Genomic DNA, 24,112 nt, shown 5'->3' with positions numbered 1-24,112 from the left:
TGGAAGGGGTCATCGACAGTGCTATCAAGCAGCACTTGCTTAGCAATAACCTGCTCACTGATACTCAGTTTGGGTTCTGTTAGGGCCACTCAGCTCCTGACCTCAATACAGCCTTAGTCCAAACATAGACAAAAGAACTGAATTCAAGAGGTGAGGTGAGAGTGACTGCCCTTGACATCAAGGCAGCATTTGTCCGCGTATAGCTTCAAGGAACCCTAGCAAAACTGAAGTCAATGGGAATCAGGGGGAAAACTCTCCGCTGGTTGCAGTCATACCTAGCGCAAAAAAACATGATTGTGGTTGTGGGAGGTCAATCATCTCAGCTCCAGAACATCACTGCAGGAGTTCTTCAGGGTAGTGTCCTGGGCCCAACCATGTTCAGCTGCTTCATCAATGACTTCCCTCCATCATAAAGGCACAAGTGGGGATGTTTGCTGATGTTCACAGTGTTCAGTGCCGTTCGCGACTCCTCGGATATTATAGAAAATAGGAACAGGAGTTGGCTATTCGGCCCTGCTCCGCCATTCAAAAAAGATCATGGATGATAGTCTAATTCAATACCCTGTTCCCGGTTTCTCCCCATATCCCTTGATCCCTTTGGCATTAAGAAATATATCTATCTCCTTCTTGAATATATTTAATTACTTGGCCTCCACTGCCTTCTGCGGTAGGGAATTCCACAGGTTCACCACCCTCTGAGTGAAGAAATGTCTCCTCCTCTCAGTTCTAAATGGCATACCCCATATCCTGACCCATGGTTCGGGTCTCCCCAGATTTCGGGGACATTCTCCCTGCATCATGCCTGTCTAGTCTTGTTAGAATTTTATAGGTTTCAACGGAATCCCCTCTGATTCCTCTAAACTCTAGTGAATATAGGCCTTGTCGACCCAATCCCTCCTCATACTCAATCCTGCTATGCCAGGAATCAGCCTAGTAAATATTCTTTGCACTCCCTCCATGGCAAGAACATCCTTCCTCAGATAAGGAGACCAAATCTGCACACAATACTCCAGATGTGGTCTCACCAAGGCCCTGTATACCTGTCGAAAGACATCCTTGCTCCTGTACTCAAATCCTATTGCAATGATGGTCAACATACAATTCGTCTTCCTAACTGCCTGTTGCACCTGAATGCTTGCTGTCAGCGACTGGTGGACAAGGACACCCAGGTCTCCTTGCACCTCCCCCATTCCCAATCTAATCACCAGATAATAATCTGCCTTTCTGTTTTTACAACCAAAGTGGATAACCTCACATTTATCCACATTATACTGCATCTGCTATGCATTTGCCCACCCACCCAACTTGTCCAAATCACATTGGAGCCTCTTTGCATCCTCCTCACGGCTCACATTACCCCCCAGCTTTATGTCATCTGCATCTTGGAAATATTACATTTAGTTCCCGCAACCCAGTCATTCATATATATTGCGAATAGCTTGGGGCCCAAGCACTGACCCCTGCGGTATCCCACTAGTCACTGCATGCCACCCGGAAAAAAAACCATTTATTCCTACTCTGTTTCCTGTCTGTCAACCAATTTTCAATCCATGCCAGTATATTACTCCCAAACACATGTGCTTTAATTTTGCACACTAACCTGTTATTTGAGACCTTATCAAAAGCCTTCTGAAAATCCAATTACACCACATCCACTGGTTCTCCCTTATGTATTCTGTTAGTTACATCCTCAAAACACCTCCAGTAGATTTGTTAAGCACGATTTCCCTTTTGTAAACCTATGCTGACTTTGTCCAATCCCGTTTTGTCAGCCTTGAACCCCATAAATTTCCCAAGCACTATCTTTTTTTTAACAAATACTGATTTCCCTCAGTTCCTCCTTCTCATTAGATCTCTGGTTCCCTAACATTTCTGGGAGGTTATTTGAGTCCTCCTTTGTGAAGGCAGAACCAAAGTATGTGTTTAATTATTTTGCCATTCTTTGTTCTCAATTATAATTTCCCCCGTTTCTGACTGTAAGGGACCTACGTTTGTCTTCACTAATCTTTTTCTCTTCACATATTTATAGAAGCTTTTACAGTCAGTTTTTATGTTCCCTGCAAGTTTACTCTCACTCTATTTTCCCTGCTTAATCAACCTTTTTGTCCTCCTTTGCTGAATTCTAAACTGCTCCCAATCCTCAGACTTGCTGCTTTTTTGGCAATTTTATATGCCTCCTCTTTGGATCTAATACTATCCATAACTGAAGCAGTCCATGCCCACAGTGAGTCAGTCATTTTTTTGGCTCAGAAGGAGGCCATTCAGCCCATTGAGTCTGTGCTGGCACTCCATGGAGCTATGCATTCAGTCCCACTCCCCAGCCCGATCCCCGTATAAAGTCCTGGACAACATTTAGGCTTGGGCTGAATAAGTGGCAAGTAACATACATGTCAAACAAGTGCCCAACAATGACCATCTCCAACAAGAGAATCTAACAATCTCTCCTTGACATTCAATGGCATTACCATTGCTGAATCCCCCACTACCAACATCCTGGGGGTTATCATTGACCAGAAACTGAACGGGACCAGCCATATTAAAACTATGGCTACAAGAGCAGGTTAGAGGCTGGGAATTCTGCAGCACGTACCTAGCCTCAGCACTCCCCAAAGCCTTTCCAGCATCTAGAAGTCACAAATCAAGAGTGTGATGGAATACCTTCCACTTGCCTGAATGAGTGTGACACTCCAGCAACACTCGAGAAGTTTGACATCATTCAGGACAAATCAGCCCAATTGATTGACACCCATCCACCACCTTCAGTATCCACTCACTCCATCACACATGCACAATGGCAGCAATGTGTACCATCTACATGACGCACAGCAGCAATTCAACTTGGCACCTTCCAAACCCATGACCTCTACCACCTAGGAGGACAAGGACAGCAGATGCATGGGAACACAATCACCTGCAAATTCCCCTTCAAGTCACGCACCATCCTGACTTGCAGTTGTATCACTGTCGCTGGGTCAAAAACCTGGTGCTCCCTTCCTAACAGCACTGTGGGTGTACCTACCTCACATGGACTGCAGCAGTTCAAGAAGGCAGATCACCACCACTTTCCCAAGGGCAATTAGGGATGGGTAATAAACACCGGCCTCACCAGTGATGTTGACATCCCATGAAAGAATAAGAAAGGCCTGTTATTCACAACCTGAAAATGATCCCAATGTCCAGAAAAAGATCCAAAGTGGGAAAGTTTAGCCCCATGTCTCTAATAGCAAATCAAGCCCATTAATTTCTCAGTGCTGTGATCTATTTTGTTGCAAATGCTTCAGGAAGATATGGTGCCTTTAGCTTTTCTATTTTCCCCAAATATAATCTTATTCACTGTAGTAGTGATGTGCCCAAGGGCAGGTCCTCACTGCATTTCTCTATGCCTCACTCCTGCATGTTCCTCTTCAGTTGCTTGTAAGAACCTCCCATTTATTAAGCTTCCTGATAAATAAACAATGGGTGGGAGTGGTGGTGGCGGGTGGTTGGTTTGGTGGGAAGTACAAGGTGGTTTCCTTTTGCCTTCCTCATATGCTTTAAAGGAAACAAGTCCTCTTCCTGAAGGATCCACCACCGGTTGTCTCTTCCACCATCACCACTGAAAATTCACCAGTTCTGCAGTTGGCCATGGCTCATAACTGAACCTGGGATCCTTACCTGGGCTTTAGTCACTGCTATAGATAGTGTCCCATTACCTTTGTTAAGCTCTGGCCCTTCCTGACTCTCAGCTCTGCAGCCACAACATTTCTCTTGCTTTTTTTTTTAAAAAAAAGCACAGTTTAACTTTCCCCAAAATCCTCCAGTTTTCTCCCTCTAACAATCCCCCCACTCCCCCAATAACTCTTCAATTCACGAGACACTGCTCCTTGTCGGATTTAAATGGAGCCTCCCCTCATACTACTACCACTGCCCTACAAGCTAAAACCCCTGTCTTCCATACCATTTTAACCCATCCATTTAACCTGCTAAATTGTTCCCTATGTCAATTTGCACATGGCTCAGATTAGAATCCAGAGATTACTTGTTTGTCATTTTAGTTTCAATCCCAACTCCTCAAACTCACGTCCACCAGGAGTTTGATTTCTACTTGGGCCATAACACAATCTTCCCCAGCCATGAGGTGATGTCCTTAAACCTGGCACCAGACAGGCAGAGAACCTTTGACTTCTGACTATACTGTTCTCTGCATCCAAAAGTACTGATACCATCTACTACATTCCTTTTCACTCCTTTACTTCAATAGTCTCCTGCACCACTGTCAGTTTGCTCTCCCACTCCAGCAGAAAGAACCTGGTGCCTGTTGGATAGGGGTAAAAGCTGAAACGCCTCCAGCAATCTTGGATACCCTTTACTTGCAGTCACATGCTCTGTCCCCAACCACTACCTATCCCACGTGGTTTGCAAGGGGATGGGGGCAGGGGACTGGGACTAATTGAATATCAGAGCCACAGTATGCTGAATGGGTCTCCTTCTGTGCAATAATGATTTTATGAAATTACCTTCTATATCCAAATGCCCAGATAACTTTCCCCTTCCCAGATGGGATGATGCCTGCACCTCAATTGTTAATGTAAACTGAGCTGAAGTTCCAAGATGCAGACATTGTCTGGGTTCACAATGCTCACGTGCAGCAGTCCACTTGCTCTGCCATTCCTATAAAGTTGGAATTATTTCATGACATTTAAAAACTTTAAACTGCTCTGGTTCGTCTATTAAAAAAAAGAGGAGCACTCTTGTATCAAAACCTGATAAGGAATCAACATTTAATATATTAGTTAATTTTATTGTCTAGATTTGAACTAAATTATATGCTTGGCTTAGTTACAAATTCACTTAACTGTTCTTCCTGGGGGTGGCGGGGGGGGGGGGGGGGGGGAAAAAGAGAAAGACCCACATCACTAATTTAGAAAGTTAAATACTCCACTGCATTTTACCAATAGGTGACACTTCTCACCAATGCAGCATTAATGCAGCCTTTGTGGTGGATCAATTTTAAGAGGAGTGATAGTTATCCTCTGCTGCATTTTGGCTTCAGAAAACAAATCAAGTCACCAAAAATCAAACCAAAGTGCAATCTGCAAAATAAAAAAAAAGCTACTAGACCCATTGGTGGGTACTAACTAGTCAGGAAATTGTTCAAAAGAAAGAGGATTTCAGAAAGCAACTTCAGTCAGCTGAGAAAAGCACAGGTTGGAGAAAATGTCACATTCAACTAGACATAGCAACTGTCTAATCCAGCAGCTGCACATGTGACAATATGGCTTCAATTTCCACCTTGTCCCTCCCATCGGCAATTGGATTTCATCTCAATACACTTGGACTTCTGCTACTAGGTATTTCATGGTTCACAGCAACACCCAAAGAGGCACATTTCTGTCCAGTAGCTTTATTTCTGTTCAGGGTTTACAGTTCAATTTCACTACATTTGGAAGCAACAGCTCTTGGCTCCTTCATTCTGTACATTGCAGCCATCACCACCAGCAGGGACAGAGACACCATCATGAAGCCAATGGCTGCTCCACGCAGAGCCCAATGAGACCCAGCAGCATCTATTGAGAGATAGAAGACATTATAGATCGGAGAGAATTCACAGGTAACAGATTGAAGAGATTCTACTTACCATTTACTTCATGTAGCTTCTGAGACAGAGCACTTTCATCTTCCAGGAAAATGATGGGACCAGGAGCACTCACCAATGTTCCCTCGTGGTCATTTGTACTCCTGCGTCTCTCTATTGCAAGAAAAATTGTTAGTTCTGATCCAACTCAGGGATCATAATCAAGAAAAACCTTCACAAGGTTTGACAGCAAATCTTTACCCCTCAACAAAACAAAAAGGCTTCATGCATGTGCAGATGAGGAAATCCTGAAATTGCAGTCAAGCACTCAGTGCAGACTGGTCACAGACTCAGCAACATATCAGTACAATTAATTGATATGGTGAGATTTTCCTTTTCCATTATCCTGCTGTTACCAAAGTGAAGCCTCATTAAATATGAAGGTGTAAGAGTTGCAATTTGAGTAATAACCAACTGAAACTTACCTTGAAGGCGATGGAATGTTGTGTTATTGCTCGCTAGAATTAAAGTTAAAGAGAATTTAAAATTTGATTCTATTGCAGCTTTTACCTTCACCATTTGTTTGTCCCAATCATTATTTTGCTCTTTCAAGAACTTCAATTAGGCTTTTATTTTCTGGTTGGCTGTCTGAAAATGGAGTGGCTGCTTAGATGGAGAACATGACTGAAGCTCTTCAGGTCAGTGGCAAGCACCCCCTGTTTTATTTTGACCACAAAATCCAGGCCTATGTTTGCAGGACTGGTGTCAGGCTCAAGATTAAGAGTTGTCTCATTCATAGAGAAGAGTCCTTCCCATTGAGGGAGAGTTTGTTTATACTGGGAGGGATAGAGAAATAATCCTCCAGTTGCAGGGCACTAATCAGATATTCCTTTAAGAAATTAGTTTTGCTCTAATTAAAAAGATTCTGGAGCAGAGGGTAATCCTGGTTCAGCGGGAGGGTCTGTTAAGAACTCACTTGGGCCACATTTGGCTGTACAGTCATCAAGGGCAGAGGGAGAGCAAACTTCAGCACTGCAGTGCAAGTAAACCTGGAAGAGAAAAAGTTATTTTAGGGAAAGATTCATGTAGATAGAGGAGCTATCTGTTGTACAGGAGGAGCCAGGAAAGAGTTTCATTGGTTTAGACTCCTTCCTGCAGTTTGCTTACCTTTCCAGAGAGAGGCTGTTCAGAATCTTCATGCAGGAAAACAAAAGTCTTCACTTCAAACCGCTTGTGATGGGTTGGAAATTTCAAGCCAGAAAACACATCCACTGTGTGTAGGAGAGTCTGGTAGTCATCACCCACATAGGGACACCTGCAATACAGGAGGGTCAGTCATTGGGAGCAGGAAGAGGTATTTCATACATTGATACAACAACCTCCAATTGGATTTTTTGTACTGGTGACAAGGGTTAGAGTTCAAACTATTACATTCCTTAAATGGGAAAGGACAATTACCATCTATATCCACCCCAGCCTACAAGTTTCCAGTTAGTGTATCCCAATGCTCCAAAACTAGGTCAGATTATTTGCTCTTGAAAGTGTAAAAGCTATTGCAGAACAAAACTGAATGAGGAGAAAAAAAGGTTTGTGGCCAATGTAAAGAAACTTGACTAAAATCAGTATTGATTCTATTAATGGAATTATTCACTACAAGTGAAAAAAGGACACCATCTGGCACTGTACAAATCATTGCTTAGACAGCATTGAGTGCACTAGACCCAATTTTAGTCCTCCATACAATGGGAGAACGATCAGATTAAGTGGTATTTATTTATTCATTCGTTCCTGAGTAATGTAGACTTGAAAGTGGCCTGGTAGACATGCAGTACAGCCCTTAATGGAGTGGTTGAGTACTACACTGAAGTATGAATTTAGCTTCAGAGTTGGAATAGACTGGACATTAGCTATTTGCTTCCCAGTTTCCAAGAGGGAATAGTGAGCAAGTCACTGGCTGAACTCAACTAGTTCCTGACTGGGACAGTTGGTGTATTACATATATTCCTTCTTGAAGATTGGGCCAAACAGGTTATATGACTATGGAGTGAGGGGAAGGAAGAAGTCTAGTCACATTGCTCCAGTTACTACAGGCTCAATGGAACACTGCCATTTACTAGGAACTCAAAACCATCAGCCCTTTCCATTCAGACTCCTTACCCATCCACCAGTAGACTCCATTGCACCTCATGGAGTGGGTCTGGGACAGGAGTTGCCCAGCAGTCACGCAACTTCAGCACAATCATTGGGTCAATGCGATCCTGCACACGTACTTCTACAAACACTGGGTCCTGGAGGAACCTCTGAATGGGGTACTCACTATCCACATACCAGGATCTGTAGTTACCACCTGAAAAGCAGATACAAGAACCAGTCACACCCTGCATGGATACCTTCCTAGTGCTTCCTATCACCATTACCCTGGGTGGTTATACCTTCTGCAATTCGCAGTTCCAATTTCAGAATCCCATCTTCAGAAGCTGGAGGTGGTGGAGGAGCTGTGTAAACTGTGACATTGATTTGTAAGCCAGTCTCTTGCCTCCCTTTGTACTTGCACTGGACATGCAGGCTGCAGAGAGACACAAGAAGGTCCAGCTTCATTCAGTAACACTTCCCTCCAACCCCAACTCCTCTCACCATCCTCCTACCTGAAGGTGCTGTCCCGGGTTATTGAGCCCAGTTTCCCAGTCTGAATCATCCTCTTGCCCAAGACATCAGTTTCATACACCAAGGTCCCATTCTCCTCCTGCAATGAGGAGAGGGTTTAAATAGGGAGCTGCTTCATTCATCTGGAGAATACTAGATCTTCAATACTCACCCACTTGATCAAACCACAGGAGGTAATTGGGAAGTGGAAGGTCACAAGCTGGGCAGTGGTTAGTTTAGGCCTGCACTCAGCTGCTTGTCCATCTTTCACATACAGGGATGACAGGTTGAGGGCAGGACGGGTCAGGTTCCTGGAGATCACTAGGAGGAACTGACCATCTGCTGTGCACACTGCAAAAGAGGAAAGAAATACAATCCAAATGCATCAACCAGTAAACTGGTGTCCAGATAAATAAACACCAACACGGACTCCTCAGAAAGGGACAAACATGTTCGACCAACCTCCGAGGAAGAAACATCCTAAGTGGATGGTGGGAAGCCAATGTATTGTGTCCAGGCTTCCAAGAGGCATTATTCAGAGTCCAAGAGGAAATGTGATTGTATAAACCCAGCAATTAAAAACTGAAGAGGAAAACCTGCTCACTTAGCATCATTCAGACAGGAGAAACTGAGAAAGAGTTAGTACAGAACTCAATTAGCCCATTTTAAGAAAGGAAGTTCTGCATGTTCACCAGGTGAAAGATAGTGAACATGAACATTTCAGTAATAGGTATTAAAGATTTGAAGTCTCAGATGTCGAATAGCCATTTCCCATCACTCCATCACACAATGACAAATCTGTGGACTATTTCCTGATCAAGTTAGTTTCTCCTCCTCTCTCCCTACAAGTATTGCCTCTGGAATCGGGGAGAGGGTTTGTTACCTGGGCTGTTTCTCAGGCTGTAGAAACAGGGATGGACAGCGGAGCTCCGCGGATCAAAGCAGCAGCCCTGGCTGGTGCAGTCACTGCTGCTAATCCCGGGGTGACCACACTCAAACCTCCAGTCTGCCTCTGTGACACAAACATCATCCCCGGGGAGGAGCGGCTGGGCTGACAGCAAGGAGAGCCCGGCCAAGAAGCAGAGAGAACGACAAACCATCCAACGTCCCATCCCGGTTACTGAAGCAGCATAATCATTTCTCCCAACACCAGCCCGTTTTATAGCCGGGAATTGGAGGCGGCTTCCTGTTCCACGGGTTACTCGGGAAAGTATTCTGCATGTTTAATAAGCTCTCTCTGTCAGCCTGTATCCACTGGTTCCCAAGGCTCAGTCTGAGATTCCTGCTCCAAATGACATCTTAGCAACTGACCCTCGGACCCATTGCACTCAACACCTCTGCTCTCACATCAGAAAGTTATATTTGGAGCCTCGCTGCAGAATTTGAATGTAAAGTGTAGACAGATACAAAAGGTCACCAGCAATCTCCATTGTGTAATGTGGCCCCATCACTAGGCTAAGCAAGAGAGACTAAGAACAGATCTCTTCTCCAAAAGTGGACATTATGAAGTGCTGCAGTCCATCAGCAGCAGCAGAATTGTATAGCATCACAATATGTAACCTCATGGCCCTCACTCCCAGCAAGCCAGGTGAATAATAACCCTGCTTCAATGCAGTTGTACAAGAGTGAGCCAAGAGCAGTGCAGGAACACTGTTGGATGATGTACAAACCTGATGAATCTAGCACACAGGGTTCCCTGCAGCAAGGTGTAGACACAGCTATGTGGCCGTACAATCAATGCATCAAAGTTCTATCAGATCCAGTCGAGCATGGTGGTGGTCAGCCAAGCAACTAACAGGAGGAGAGGCCTCGCAAAACATTCCCATCCTCAGCAATGATGCCCAGCACATCAACGCAAGAGACAAGGCTGACAGGTTTGCAAATGTCTTCAGTCAAAAGTGCCAAATGGATGATCCTCCTTGGCTTCCTCTCAAGGTCCCCATATTCGTTGATATCTGGAGAAGTGTAAGGTAATGCATTGGGGGAGGAAAAACAAGGCAAGGGAATACACAATAAATGGTAGTTACTGAAAAGTGTAGAGGAATAGAGGGACCTTGGAGTGCATGTCCACAGATCCCTGAAAGTCGTAGAAGGCAGCACATGGGATACTTTCCTTTATTGGCTGAGGCATGGAGTATAAAAACAGGGAAGTTTTGCTAGAACTGTATGAAACATGAGTTAGACCATGGCAGGAATTTTACAGCTGTCCAACGAATGGGCTGGTGGTGGGGGGGAGCATTCCCGACCCTTCCCACTCCCGCTGTAATGTTACACGGGGAGGCGGCGAGAAGAGGTCCGCCTACCCCAGGCCAACCAAGGACCTTAAATGGCCAATTAACTGGCACTTCACAGCCTCCTCCCTCTGCCACGGGTATTTTCCCCTTTGTAGCCGGATGGCAAAGCCCCCAAGAACCCCACTGGTAAAACCAGATGGCCTTCTTGCCGTATGGGTGGGGGGGGGGGATTTCCCACCTGATTGGGCACACTGTGCCCCACTGAGGGTTACCCCAACTGCCCGCAATACACAACAATCCCCCTGCCATCCCCCGCCCCCACCCTTGCCTCACCGGGGCCTGACTGATTATCCCTGGCGGGGCCCTAAAAACCTACCTCCTTTCCCAGGCATTGCTTCCTGTTCCCTCAGAAGGCTGGGTGTAGTCCCAGCAGTGGCCACTGCTCCTGGTGGTTCTGCTCGGCCTAAGAGCTCCCAGCCCACTGATTGGCCAGCAGCTCCATTAGGCAGGACTTCCTGCCTCAAGGAGGTGGAAGTCCTGCCCAAGACCGATTAAGAGCCTGGAGACCAAAAAATCCCAGCCAGGCTCCCCAGGCCTGGTGGAGGTGGGCTCACCACCAACTTTTCAGTCGGTGGGCAGGGCATCCCGCCCAAAGTAAAATTCCGGCCCACAGCTGGATTATTGCATGAAGTTCTCATCACTGTATTACAGGAAGGATGTTATTGCATGAGAGAGGATACAGAGGAGATTTACAAGGATGTTGCCAGGACTGGAGAATTTTAGCCATGAGGAAAATTTAGATAGAATGAGATTGTTTTCATTGGAACAGAGGAGGCTGAGGGGAGATTTAATTGGGTTGTATAAAATTATGAGGGGCCTAGATAGAGTGGATAGGAAGCACCTATTTCCATTAGCAGAGAGGTCAATTACCAGGGGGCATAGATTTAAGGTCACTGGTGGAAGGATTAGAGGGGATTTGAGGAGAAATTTGAAGCTTTTGGATCTCACTGTCTGAAAAGGTGACAGAGGCAGAAAACCCTCATAGCATTTAAAAATACTTGGATATGCACTTGAAGTGCCTTGACCTCCAGGGTAATGGACAAAAAACTAGAAAGTAGGATTAGGCTGGATATCTCTTTTACAGCTATCACAGACATGATGAGCTGAATGGCCTCCTTCTGTGCTGTAAATTTTCAGTGTTGTATGAACAGGAGTTCCTGTTCAGTCATTTAGCCCCTCGAGCCTCTTCCACCATTTAATGAGATCATTGCTGATCTGTGAACTAACTATATACGTTCCTTTACACCATATCTCTTCAGACCTTTGGCTAAGAAAAATTTATCAATCTTAGTTTTAAAATTAATAATTCATCTAGCATCAATTGTCATTTGCGGAAGAGAGTTCCAAACTTCGACCACCCATTGTGTGTGGAAGTGTTTCCTAATTTCACTGCTGAAAAGTCTGGTTCCAATTTTTTTACTATGCCCCCTAGTCCTAGGCTTCGCTACTAGTGGAAATAGTTTCTCTTTATCTACCCTGTCTGTTCCCTTTAATATCTTGAAAACTTTGATCAAATCATTCCTTAACCTTCCAAATTCCAGAGAATACATTAGATTGTTTAAACTCTCCTTGTAGCTTAACCCTTGGTGTCCAGCTATCATTGTAGTTAATCTGCACTGCACTCTGTCCAAGGCCACTACATCCTTCCTAAAGTGTGGTGCCCAGAACTACACAGAGTGTGTCCTAACCAATCCTTTGTATCGTTGTAACATGACTTCTACCCTTGTATTCTAGTTCTCTGGGGGCCAGCACTCCATTAGCATTTTTGATTATTTTCTCATTGAGTCATTACAGCACAGAAGGAGGTCCTTCAGTCCATCAGGTCCATGCCGGGTCTCTGTCGATCAGGATTGTCCAACATATTGCCCATGGGCCAGGATCCGGCCTGCCAAAGGGTTCCATCAGGCCTGTGGATGTAAACTGTACCGGGCCGTTCCTCAACCTCGCCAGGTGTCGGCAACATGTCTGTGATGAGAAATTTCCCATTGGCATCTACTTTCCAACCAGACCAGTTTAAAACAAAATTGCACTGTCAGTTTCACAGCTGAATTGGGATTTCTTACCTCAGATCTTTATCGAAAGTTCATTAACAGACCTTTCCATATTCACAGCTGACAGATGCTGGGAGCGGGAAAAGTACTTTCCGAAAGTCGGACAGATTTTTTTTTTTTTCAGTGAGCTTTTTAAAAAAAGTCGGAACCTGCCGGAAACCCCGAATCTGTCCAAGGTTCGGAAGCCACTGTTCCCACTCCCAGCAATGGTCAGAGAGAAAGAGAGAGGACAGGGAGACAGAAAGGGACAGGGAGAGGGGCAGAGAGAAAGAGAGGTGGCAGAGCGAGAGGGAGCAGAGAGAGGGGAGGCAGTGAGATAAAAGGGAAGAGAGAGGAGCCATAGAGAGAGAGAGGCAGAGAGAGAGGGGGATAGAGAGAGCGTGGGGAAGAAAGAGAGAGAGGGGTCAGAAAGACAGAGAGAGGAGGCAGACAGAGAGGGGGCCAAGAGAGAGGGGGACAGAGAGAGTGCAGAAAGAGAGAGAGGGCGCAGAAAGAGAAAGGTGGTTCTGAGAGAGTGAGAGGGGCAAAGAGAGAGAGGGAGCAGAGAGAGAGCAAGGGGAACAGAGAGTGAGCAAGGGGAACAGAGAGTGAGAAAGGGGAACAGAGAGTGAGAAAGGGGAACAGACAGTGAAAGAGGGGAACAGAGAGTGAAATAGGGGAACAGAGAGTTAAAGAGGGGAACAGAAAGTGTAAGAGGGGAACACAGAGAGGGGGACAGAAGGAGAAGGGGACAGAGGGAGAGGGAAGGGAGAGAGAGGGGGACAGAGAGAGGGAGAGAGAGAGAAGGGGCAGAGTGAGAGGGAGACAGAGAGTTGGGGGGGGGGAGAGGGAGAGAGCAGGGACAGAGAGTGAGAGCGGGGACAAAGAGAGAGAGAGGGGGGACAGAGAGAGAGATGGGGGACAGAGAGAGAGATGGGGGACAAAGAGAGAGAAGGGGGGACAAAGAGAGAGGTTGGGGGGACACACAGAGAGGAAGGGGGGACACACAGAGAGGAAGGGGGACACACAGAAAGGAAGGGGGGACACACAGAGGAAGGGGGACAGAGAAGAGGGTTGACACACATAGGGGGGAATGACACAGAGGGGAGGAATCAATACAGAGAGGGTGAATGACACAGAGAGGGGAACGACACAGAGAGGGACGACGACATGGGGGGACGACACAGAATGGGGGGGTGACACGGGGGTGGGACACAGAGAGGGAAGGGACACAGAGAGGGAGGGGACACAGAGAGGGTGGGGACACAGAGAGGGTGGGAACAAGAGACAGACACAGCGAGAGGAGGGAGAGACAGTGATAAAATGGACATCTATCAGGAATACGCCACATCGCTACAAGAAGTGTGCGGGCAAACACTGACTACTTGTGCAAATAAAAAAAAGTGCCAGGTATCTCATTAAATCAGTGTCTAACATAGTAAAGAGAAATTAGTCTTCGCATTTAAAGCTTTTTCACAAAAATGCATATTTGTCGTTGTTTTGATTAATAGTCAGATACATTTTTAATGCCTTTATTTTTCAGAAATTGTCTCACCAGCCCCCTATTCAAGACAAAAATTGTAATGTGGCCCCCACTTGAAAACGTTGGACACTCCTCCTGTAGAGCAATCTGGTCAGTCCCATTCACCCGCTCTATCTGCATTGCTCTGTAAGTTTATTTCCTCCAAGTGCCGATCCAATTTCCTTTTGAAATCATTGATCATCTCCATTTCCACCACCCTCCTAGGCAATGAGTTCAGGACATTACCAATCCTCCTGCATATCTTGGCCAAAACCTTAAATCAGTGTACCCTAATCCTTGTACCTTCAGCTAATGGGAATAGCTTATCTTTGCCTTCCATAAGTAAACCTGTCACAATCTTGTATACCACTATCAGATCTTCTCTCAATCTCCAGCTTCTCCAACCTAACTTTGTAACTAAATTCCCTCATCCCTGGAATAATTCTGGTAAATCTCCTCTGCACCCTGTCAAGGACCTTCACATCCTTCCTAAAGTGTGGTGATCAGAACTGGATGCAATACTGTAATTGTGACCTAACCAGAGCTTCATAAATAGGGCCCTACCATGTGTCATGGACCAAGAAATCTCAGGTCCTCTGTGAAATCTTGGATTGTCTGTGAAATCAGCCATTTTGTGAGTTTCACACATTTTATTGATTGACACAAGGCTCACCTCACTGATTGCTGGGCATGTTGAGAATATCACATGTTTTTTGATTGGCACAAGGCTCAGCTTGCTGATTGGTAGATGAGGGAGGGCTCCCAGTGCAGTTTTGAGAGTAGCAGTCTCAAGTGTTAGCAGATAGTGAGAATGCCAGAATGAACAAAGCAAAAATGCCCACGACAATTACCGCGGCACACCGAGTGAAAGTATTTGGAAGCCTGTGAGCAAAGAATGTGACCTATTTACAGTCAGCCTTTCACAATAGTTTTTGAGTATACAATAAATGCCATTTGAAATCAGAAAGGTCCCTTGTTGTTTTTGTGTTAAATAGATAATTTTCATGGTTTGTTGCCTCACCATGAAATTTATGGTTTAAATATGTGAAATTGTGAAATTCATGATTCTTAAAATGCCATGACTGGGAAATTTGTAAAATTTGACCTTGAATTTGGTAAATTCATAAAGGTTCAGCATAACTTCCCTGCTTTTGTACTCATTATCTCGATTTATGAAGTCCAAAATCCCAAATGCTTTGCTAACCACTCTCTCAATATATCCTGCCACCTTAAAAGATCTATGCACATGAACCCCCAGGTCACGCTGTCCCTGCACATTCTTTAAAACTGTGCCATTAAGTATATATTGCCTCTCTCTATCCCTTCTCCCAAAATGTATCACATCACACTTCTCTGTACTAAATTGCATCTGCCACTTGTCTGCCCATTCTGCTGGACTATCTATGTCCTGTTGCAGTCATTTGGTATCATCCGAACTGTTTGCCACACCTCCAAATTTGGTATCATTGGCAAATTGTGAAATATCCAAGTCACATATATATAAAAGAAAAATGGTCCTAGCACTGAACCTTAGGTAACACCACTGTCGGCCATCCTTCAGTCTGAAAAACAACTATTAACCACTCACAGTTTTCTGTCCTTAAAACTAAATTTTTATCCAAGCTGTCATTGACCCTCCCATTCCATGAGCCTTTTATGTAGTACTTCGTCAAACGCTATCATTTACCTTCTTAATTGTTTGCTGCACCTGCATGCTAGCTTTCAGTGATTTATGAACAAGGACACCCAGGTCCCTTTGGACATCAACATTTCCCAATCTCTCACCATTTCTGTTTTTCCTACCTTGGTGGATGGATAACTTCACATTTTTCCACATTATATTCCATCTGCCATGTTCTTGTCAACTCACTTAGCCTGTCTAAATCCCCTGGAAGCCTTTTGCAACCTCCTCACAACTCACATTCCTACCTAGTTTTGTCATCAGCAAACTTGGAAATATTACATTTGGTCCCCACATCCAAATCATTGATAGAGCTGGGGCCCAAGCACTCATCCTTGCAGTGCCCCATTAGTAACAGCTTACCATCCTGAGAATGACCTGTTTATTCTTACTCTGTTTTCTGTCGGTTAACCACTTCTCAATCCATGCCAGGATACTACTCCCAATTGCACGTGTCCTAATTTTGCTTACGAACCTCCTGTGAGGGATATTATCAAAAGCCTTCTGAAAATCCAAATACACCACATCCACTGGTTCCCCCCCACACACACCCCCCACCCATCTATTTTGCTAGTTCCATTCTCAAAAAAACTCAAATATGATTTCCTTTTCATAAATCCATGTTGACACTGCCCAATCCTACCATTATTTTCGAAGTGTCCAGTTATCACATCCTTTATAATAGATTCTAGCATTTTTGCTTCTACTGATGTCAGGCTAACAGGCCTGTAGTTCCCAATTTTCTCTCCCTCCTTTCTTAAATAGTGGGATTACATTTGCTACCTTCCAATCTGCAGGAACCGTTCCAGAATCTTATTGAATTTTGGAAGATGATCACCAGTACACTCACTATCTCTACAGACACATCCTTCAACACTCTGGGATGTAGATCATCAGGTCCAGGGCATTTATCAACTTTCAGTCTCATTAATTTCTCCAGTACTACTTTTTTACTAACACTACTTTCTTTCAGTTCCCCATTCTAGTTGATCCCTTGCTTCTCTGTTATTCCTATCTTCCTCCTTGAAGACAGACACAAAGTACTTGATTAGTTTTTTCTGTCATTTCCTTTATTCCCCATTATAAATTCTCCTGTCTCTGCCTGTAATGGGCCCACATTTGTCTCAGACAAACATTTCCTTCTTACGTACCTATGGAAGCTTTTACAGTCCGTTTTTATGTTTCTCACTAGTTTACTGTCATATTCTATTTTTTATCAGTTTCTTGGTCCCCCTTTGCTGAATTCTATAATGCTCCCAATCCTCAGGCTTACTACGCTTTTTGGCAACTTTATAAGTCTCTTCCTTTGTATCGATCAATCTTTAATTTCTCTTGATTTTCTTGCATTGAGCAAGCAGCATTTAATGCTAAAATCAAGTTATTAATGAGCAACATGGCCTTTAGCTTCACTATGACTGACACAGTGGATATACCAGATTGTTATGTGTTAGTTCCCCACACCCGCCATGGAACAACATGCAATGGGTTGAACATATTTTTAGTTGAATATCTCTTTAACATCGCCCCACCCCACAGCAAAAACTCATCCCTGAACCATTCTTGACACCAAAATGTCATGCTTGCCTTTTAAACAGCAATTATTTGCAGACGTCCATGTCTCCGTTATAAAGACGTCTGCAAACGCGACATGAAATCGTGTGACATTGATCACAAGTCGTGGGAGTCAGTTGCCAGCATTCGCCAGAGCTGGCGGGCAGCCATAAAGACAGGGCTAAATTGTGGCGAGTCGAAGAGACTTAGTAGTTGGCAGGAAAAAAGACAGAGGCGCAAGGGGAGAGCCAACTGTGCAACAGCCCCAACAAACAAATTTCTCTGCAGCACCTGTGGAAGAGCCTGTCACTCCAGAATTGGCCTTTATAGCCACTCCAGGCGCTGCTTCACAAACCACTGACCACCTCCAGGCGCGTATCCATTGTCTCTCGAGATAAGGAGGCCCAAAGATTTGCAGACGTCACAGCTAAACTACAAACACCCAGTGCTTTCTGTACAAGTGGAAATATGCCAACTCTGTTGAAACCCTCAATATTGTCTTTTCTAGAGGAAAAGAGCACCAGACTATTTCCGAGATAATTTCAACAGTTCTGCTCTCATCCTTGTGATTTTTTAAAACTTCGACAGTGTCTCCATCCTTTTTGTGACAACAGATCAATGCACCAAAATACATTTCTGCTTTTCAATTTTAGTCGAGAAATTTACCCCTGTGTTTTTTGGTCTTGTTAGCTTGTGTTGCTACGATGATTTGTGAATCTACAACTCACCTCTCCGCTATAAAAAAATCCCTTTGCTCCTCTGCCCCTTCATGGATGTAAATAATGGGGGAAGGTTTGTTCACCTGACTAGACATCAAATAGATGGACAACAAATCAGTCCATTAAGAAATCACCCTCGCAGCAACTTTGTTCTTTCAATGTGACCTCCCATCCATCCCTTCGATCCTTCTGATTTATAACTGGCATTTGCAAATTGGTGAATGTAGCTCAGCCAAAAATAAATTAATTGATACAAAATATGAACATTATAGAATACAGGAGACTGTGTGCATGCCTGACTGAACTGAAGAGGGGGCATAGTGGTGTGGGGAATGTTGAGAGAGATCCTGCCAGCCTAGGTTATGTCTTAATGCAAGATTATATACTTAATGACACAGTTCTAGAGAGTGTGCAGGAATAGAGGAACCCATGAGTGCATGTGCATAGATTTGGTTAGGCCCCAGTTCTGGTCACCACACTTCAGGAAGGATGTGAGGGTCCTTGAGAGGGTGCAGAGGAGATTTACCAGAATGGGTCCAGCGATGGAGGATTATAGTTGCAAGATTTGGTTGGAAAAGCTCAGTTTGTTTTCTTTAGAACAAGGAAGATTGAGGGGAGATTCAATAGAAGTGTACAAGATTATGACAGGCTAAGATAAGTTAGACAAGGAAAAACTGTTCCCATTAACAAATGGTACAAGGATTTGGGGACACAGATTGAAAGTTCCGCGCAAAAGATGCAGGGGGAATATCAGGAAGCACTTTTTTTACACAGCAGGTGGGAATGACCAGGAACTCGTTGCCCCCAAGGGTGGTGGAAGTGGAGACGATCAATGACATCAAGAGGAAGTCGGGTGGCCACCTGAGAGAAATAGACTTGCAGGGCTACGGGGATTGAGCCAGAGAGTGGGACTGACTGCATAGCTCCATGGAGTGCTGGCATGGACACAATGGACCAAATGGCCTCTTTCTGTGCCGTAAATGACTCTATTCATCTAAGATAAAAAGATAAAAGTGAGAGAGGCAAAGACATTTTTAACATCTGGAACAATTCACATTCTGAAGGAATGAGACTCCACATTTAATTGTTCACTTTCTGGGGCAGAGGAGTTGATTGTCAGTCATGGAAAATTGTCATTAAATGTCCATTTACACTGGCAGGACCGTGACTGATGCCTAGGGGGAGTATTTTCTAGAGTGGTTGGGGAAGGTTTAAACTAAACTGGCCGGGGATGGGAACCTTTGCAAGGAGTCAGAGGAGGGGGGATCAAAGACAAGAAGGGGGATAAGAAAAGTGATAGGCAGAGAAATCAAGGGCCAGAATCAAACAGGGCCACAGTGAAAAATAGTGGGAAATGAACATCCAGGAGTATTCAGTATTTAGGAAGGACAGACAAAAAGCAAAAGGCGGTGGAATTCCATTGCTGGTTAAAGAGGAAATTAATGCAATAGTGAGGAAAGATATTAGCTCTGACGATGTGGAATCTCTATGGGTAGAGCTGAGAAACACTAAGGGGCAAAAAACGTTAGTGGGGGTTGTATATGGACCCCCAAACTGCAGTGATGATGTTGGGAATGGAATTAAACAGGAAAATGGAGACGTATGCGATAAAGGAACATCTGTAATTCTGGGTGACTTTAACCTGCATATAGATTGGGCAAATCAAATTAGTCACAATACCGTAGATGAATCATTCTTGGAGTGTATACGGGATAGTTTTCTGGACCAATACATTGAGGAACCAACTAGAGAACAGGCCGTCCTACACTGGGTATTGTGTAATGAGAGAGGAATAATTGACAATCTAGTTGTGTGAGACCCCTTGGCGATAAGCACCCATATTATGATAGAATTCTTTATCAAGATGAAGAGTGACATAGTTGATTCTGAGACTAGGATCCTGAATCTTAGTTAAGGAAACTACGAAGGTATGAGGCGCGAGTTGGCCATGACGGATTGGAAACGATACTTAAAGGGATGCTGGTGGATAGGCAATGGCAAACATTTAAAGAGCGCATGGATGAACTGCAGCAAATCTTTATTCCTTTCTGGCGCAAAAGTAAAACGGGAAAGGTAGCCAAACCATGGCTTAAAAGGGAAATTAGAGATAGCATTATATCCAAGGTAGAGGCATATAAATTCGCCAGAAGAAACAACAGACCTGAGGATTGGGAGCAGTTTCGAATTCAGCAAAGGAGGACCAAGGGGTTGATTAAGAAGGGGAAAATAGTGTACGAGAGCAAGCTTGTGGGGAACATAAAATCTGACTGTAAATTTTTCTACAGGTATGTGAAGAGAAAAAGTTTAGTGAAGACAAATGTAGGTCCCTTACAGTCAGAAACAGGGGAATTTATTATGGGGAACAAAGAAATGGCTGACCAACTAAATGCATACTTTGGTTCTGTCTTCACAAAGGAGGACACAAATATCATATCAGAAATGTTGGGAACACATGGTTTGGCGAGAGAGAATAACTGAAGGAAATCAGTATTAGTAGAGAAATAGTATTGGGGAAATTGATGGCATTGAAGGCTGATAAATCCCCAGGGCCTGATGGTCTGCATCCCAGAGTACTTAAGGAAGTGGCCCTAGAAATAGTGGATGCATTGGTGGTCATCTTCCAAGATTCTATAGACTCTGGAACAGTTCCTACAGATTGGAGGGTAGCTAATGTAACCCCACTATTTAAAAAGGGAATTATAGACCAGTCAGCCTGATGTCGGTAGTGGGGAAAATTCTAGAGTACATTATCAAAAGATTTTATAGCAGAGCACTTGGAGAACAATGGTAAAATCGAACAGAGTCAGCATGGATTTACGAAAGGCAAATCTACTCGAATTCTTGGAGCATGTAACTAGAAGAGCAAGGGCTACCCTTGCTGCTACAAGAACACAAGAAACAGGAGTAGGCCATTTGGCCCTTCAAGCCTGCTCTGCCATTCAATAAGATCATGGCCGAACAAACTCAACTCCACCTTCTTACACTATCCCCATATCCCTTAATTCCCAAAACTCTATTGATCAGTCTTGGGTATACTCAATGACAGAATCCATAGCTGAGGTTTATAATGCTTTATATCACTCCTGTGAAGCATCTTGGGATCTTTTATTATATTAAAAGATGCTGTATAAATACATGTTGAAGTGAATTTCAAAGATTCACAGCCCTTTGGAATGAAGAAATTTCTCCTCATCTCAGTCATAAATGCTTGACTCCTTCTGTTGAGACTCCCCAGCCAATAGGAAGATCCTCCCAGTATTTACCCTGTCAAGTCTTAAGAATATTATGTTTCAAATGAGATCACTTCTAATATTCTTAATCTGAGGGAACATAGGTCTATTGTACTCAATCTTTCCACATAAAACAATCCCCTCATACCAACAATCAGTCTCGTGAATCTTTGTTGCACTCCCTTCAAGGCAAGAATATTCCTCCTCAGCTGAAGAAACCAAAACTTTACACCATATTCCATGTGGTCTTACCAAGGCCCTATACAATTGTTGTAAGACCTCTTTACTCTTATACTCCTTTGGTAATAAAAGCTATCATACCATTTCAATTCCGAATTGTTTGCTGTATCTACATGTTCTGTGATTTGTTTACAAGAACACCCAGATCCCTCTGAAAACCAACATTTCCTGGACTCACCATTTTAAAAACTTTCTGCTTTTTGATTTTTACTTCCAAAGTGGAAAACTTCATACTTCCCCACATTATCTTCCATCTACCATGTTCTTGTCCACTCACTTATTCATTTGCTTACAGCCTCTTTTCCCAAATAACTCTCATCAGCAAACGTGGATAGATTACACTCTGTCCTCTCATCCAACTCATTCATATAGATGATACATAGCTGAGTCCCAAGCACAGATTCTTGTATTGCCCGACTAGTTAGTTATAGCCTACCAACCTGAAAAGATCCATTTATTCCTACTGTATTATCTGTCTGGTAACCAATCTTCAATCCATGCTAATATTATCCCAAATCCCATGAGTCCTAATTTTGTGTAATAATTTCTTGTACGACACCTTATCAATACCTTTTACAAAATCCAAATATATTACATCTACTGGATCCCCATCTACTCTCTCGATACAACCTCAACAAAGAGCTTTATCAAACACAGTTTCCTTTTCATAAATCTGTGTTAACACTTCCTAATCATATGATTTAAAGGCCATGTAACCGCATCCCGAGTGGATTCCTGCATTTTCCCTACTACTGATGTCAGGCTAATTGGCCTAGAGTTCCCTGTTTTCTCTCTCCCCCTCTTTATTTTAATTTTGGTCACGGTGGTGGGGGGGGGGGGGGGGGGGGGTGGTGGCGGGGGCGTTTACATTTGCCAGTTTCCGATCCAAGGGAACTGTTCTAGAATCTAGGGAATTCTGGAAGATTAAAACTAATGCATCCACTATCTCTGTAAGATACATATTACAACCCCAGGATGCAGGCCATCAGGTCCAGGGGATTTATCAACTTAGCCCCATTAATTTCTCCAGTACTATTTTTTTTTTACTAACATTTATGTCTTTAAGTTCCTTATTTTCACTAGATCTTTGGTTCCCCATTATTTGTAGAATGTTTTGTGTCTACCAAAGAGAGTTACAAAGTATTTAATGTCAGCGATTACCTTATTCCCATTACAATTTCTCCTTGGCCCACGAGATTACTTTCACTAATCTCTTCCTTTTTACATATCCGTAGAAGGTTTTAGAATTTGTTTCCATGTCTCCTGCTAGTTTACTCATTCTATTTTCTTCATCAATTTCTTGGTCATCCTTTGAATTCTAAAATCCTCAGGTTTACTATTCCTTGGCAACATGTCTCTTCCTTTAATCTAATGTTGTCTAACTTATTGTTAGCCACAGTTGGAACACTTTTCCTGCAGTGTTTTTAATTCCCCAAGGGAATGTATATTTGATGCAAATTATGAATTAATTCTTTAAATGTTTGACATTGATTGTCTAACATCATATCTTTAGTTTCCAAATCTACAACAGGCAACTTGCCCCTCATACCTACATAGTTTACTTTGTTCAGATTTAAGATCCTCGTTTCAGCCTTAACTAAATCACTCAATCTCTAGGGGCTGGATTTTCAGGTCCCACCAGGGGCAGGAACAGTCACGTGTACCTGCTCCCCGATGCTGTTCCCAGCACTGACCATGTTCACCAGGGCAGGGAGAGAGCAGCCCTGCAATCCTGCCTGATACCTGAGTAACACGAATGAATCTGGTTAAAGAGCTCATTAAGAGCTCATTAATGAGAGTTGTTAAGATTTTCACAGAGGCACATGGGCTGTATGCGATGTCTAAACAGACCAGGTGAAGGGAGGCGAGTACACACTGGGCCCTATAAAAGGGAGAATGCTGTAGAGGGGGACTCGGCCGTTGACAAACAGATGCTTTTGGTGCAGTGTAGGTGTCGGGGAGAGTGGGCAGTTGGGCAGTAAGTGCTTGGGCAGTGCAGGGGGTCATCACTCTCCTGGCATCGTGTGGGCATTAGAGCAGGGAGCCAAGCTGCCAAGGACAATTGGGAGGCCACTTGAGCACAAGGAAAGCAGCAACTGGCAATGGGGGTATGATTCTCAGATTTTGGATCCAGTGGCAATGCGAAATAACAATCTCCACAGAAGGGCAGATCCCCAGGCATCGGGAGGGCAGGAGAGAGGGAGAAGGGCAGGAAGGATAGAAGAACATGGAGGTGATACTCTGAGCATAGGATATGCTGAAGACAGAGCTACCTGGAGATGACCAAGAACGAGCTGCGCAGGAAACTGTGACTCTCCAGGCAGATGGTCACAGATATCTGTGCCCTCGTCTCTGAAGACCTCGTACCTCGCAGCACTGGTTGCCATGCCTTGCTGTCGCCAAAGTCACTGTAGCCTTGAACTTCTTTGCTTCTGGATCATTTCAAGGATCAGCTGCGGACCTTGGTGGCATCTCGTAAACAGCTGCACACCTCTACACCTTGCAGGTCACTGATGCCCTATTTGCCAGATCTGGACAGTTTCATCAAAACTCTCCACAAGGTTCTGTACTGATTACATTACATCACTTCCTGTGATGATGCACACAATTTATGTACATAATCTGCCCAGCAAAAACCCAATATCCAC

At 44.0% G+C, this 24,112-nt stretch overlaps 1 protein-coding gene and 1 long non-coding RNA gene across 2 annotated transcripts; both read right to left on the bottom strand.

The window, feature by feature from the left end:
- Positions 1-4,562: 4,562 nt before the first annotated feature.
- On the bottom strand, positions 4,563-9,309 carry LOC137351466 (zona pellucida sperm-binding protein 4-like). Its single transcript, XM_068015916.1, has 8 exons — positions 9,081-9,309; positions 8,440-8,548; positions 7,712-7,888; positions 6,722-6,869; positions 6,531-6,603; positions 5,618-5,728; positions 5,405-5,546; positions 4,563-4,650 (listed from the first exon to the last, which is right to left on the bottom strand). Exons 1-8 carry the CDS (start codon positions 9,307-9,309, stop codon positions 4,563-4,565), a joined length of 1,077 nt encoding a protein of 358 aa, XP_067872017.1.
- Positions 8,039-8,438, bottom strand: LOC137351413 (uncharacterized). Its single transcript, XR_010969504.1, has 3 exons — positions 8,370-8,438; positions 8,200-8,297; positions 8,039-8,120 (listed from the first exon to the last, which is right to left on the bottom strand). It is a non-coding gene; the product is annotated as an uncharacterized lncRNA (long non-coding RNA).
- Positions 9,310-24,112: the final 14,803 nt, after the last annotated feature.

The sequence above is a fragment of the Heterodontus francisci genome, chromosome 36 (assembly GCF_036365525.1).
Source record: "Heterodontus francisci isolate sHetFra1 chromosome 36, sHetFra1.hap1, whole genome shotgun sequence".
In the NCBI taxonomy this organism is placed as follows: Eukaryota; Metazoa; Chordata; class Chondrichthyes; order Heterodontiformes; family Heterodontidae; genus Heterodontus; species Heterodontus francisci.
Note: the sequence above shows the minus strand (reverse complement) of the source record. Positions and strands in the feature narration are given on the sequence as shown.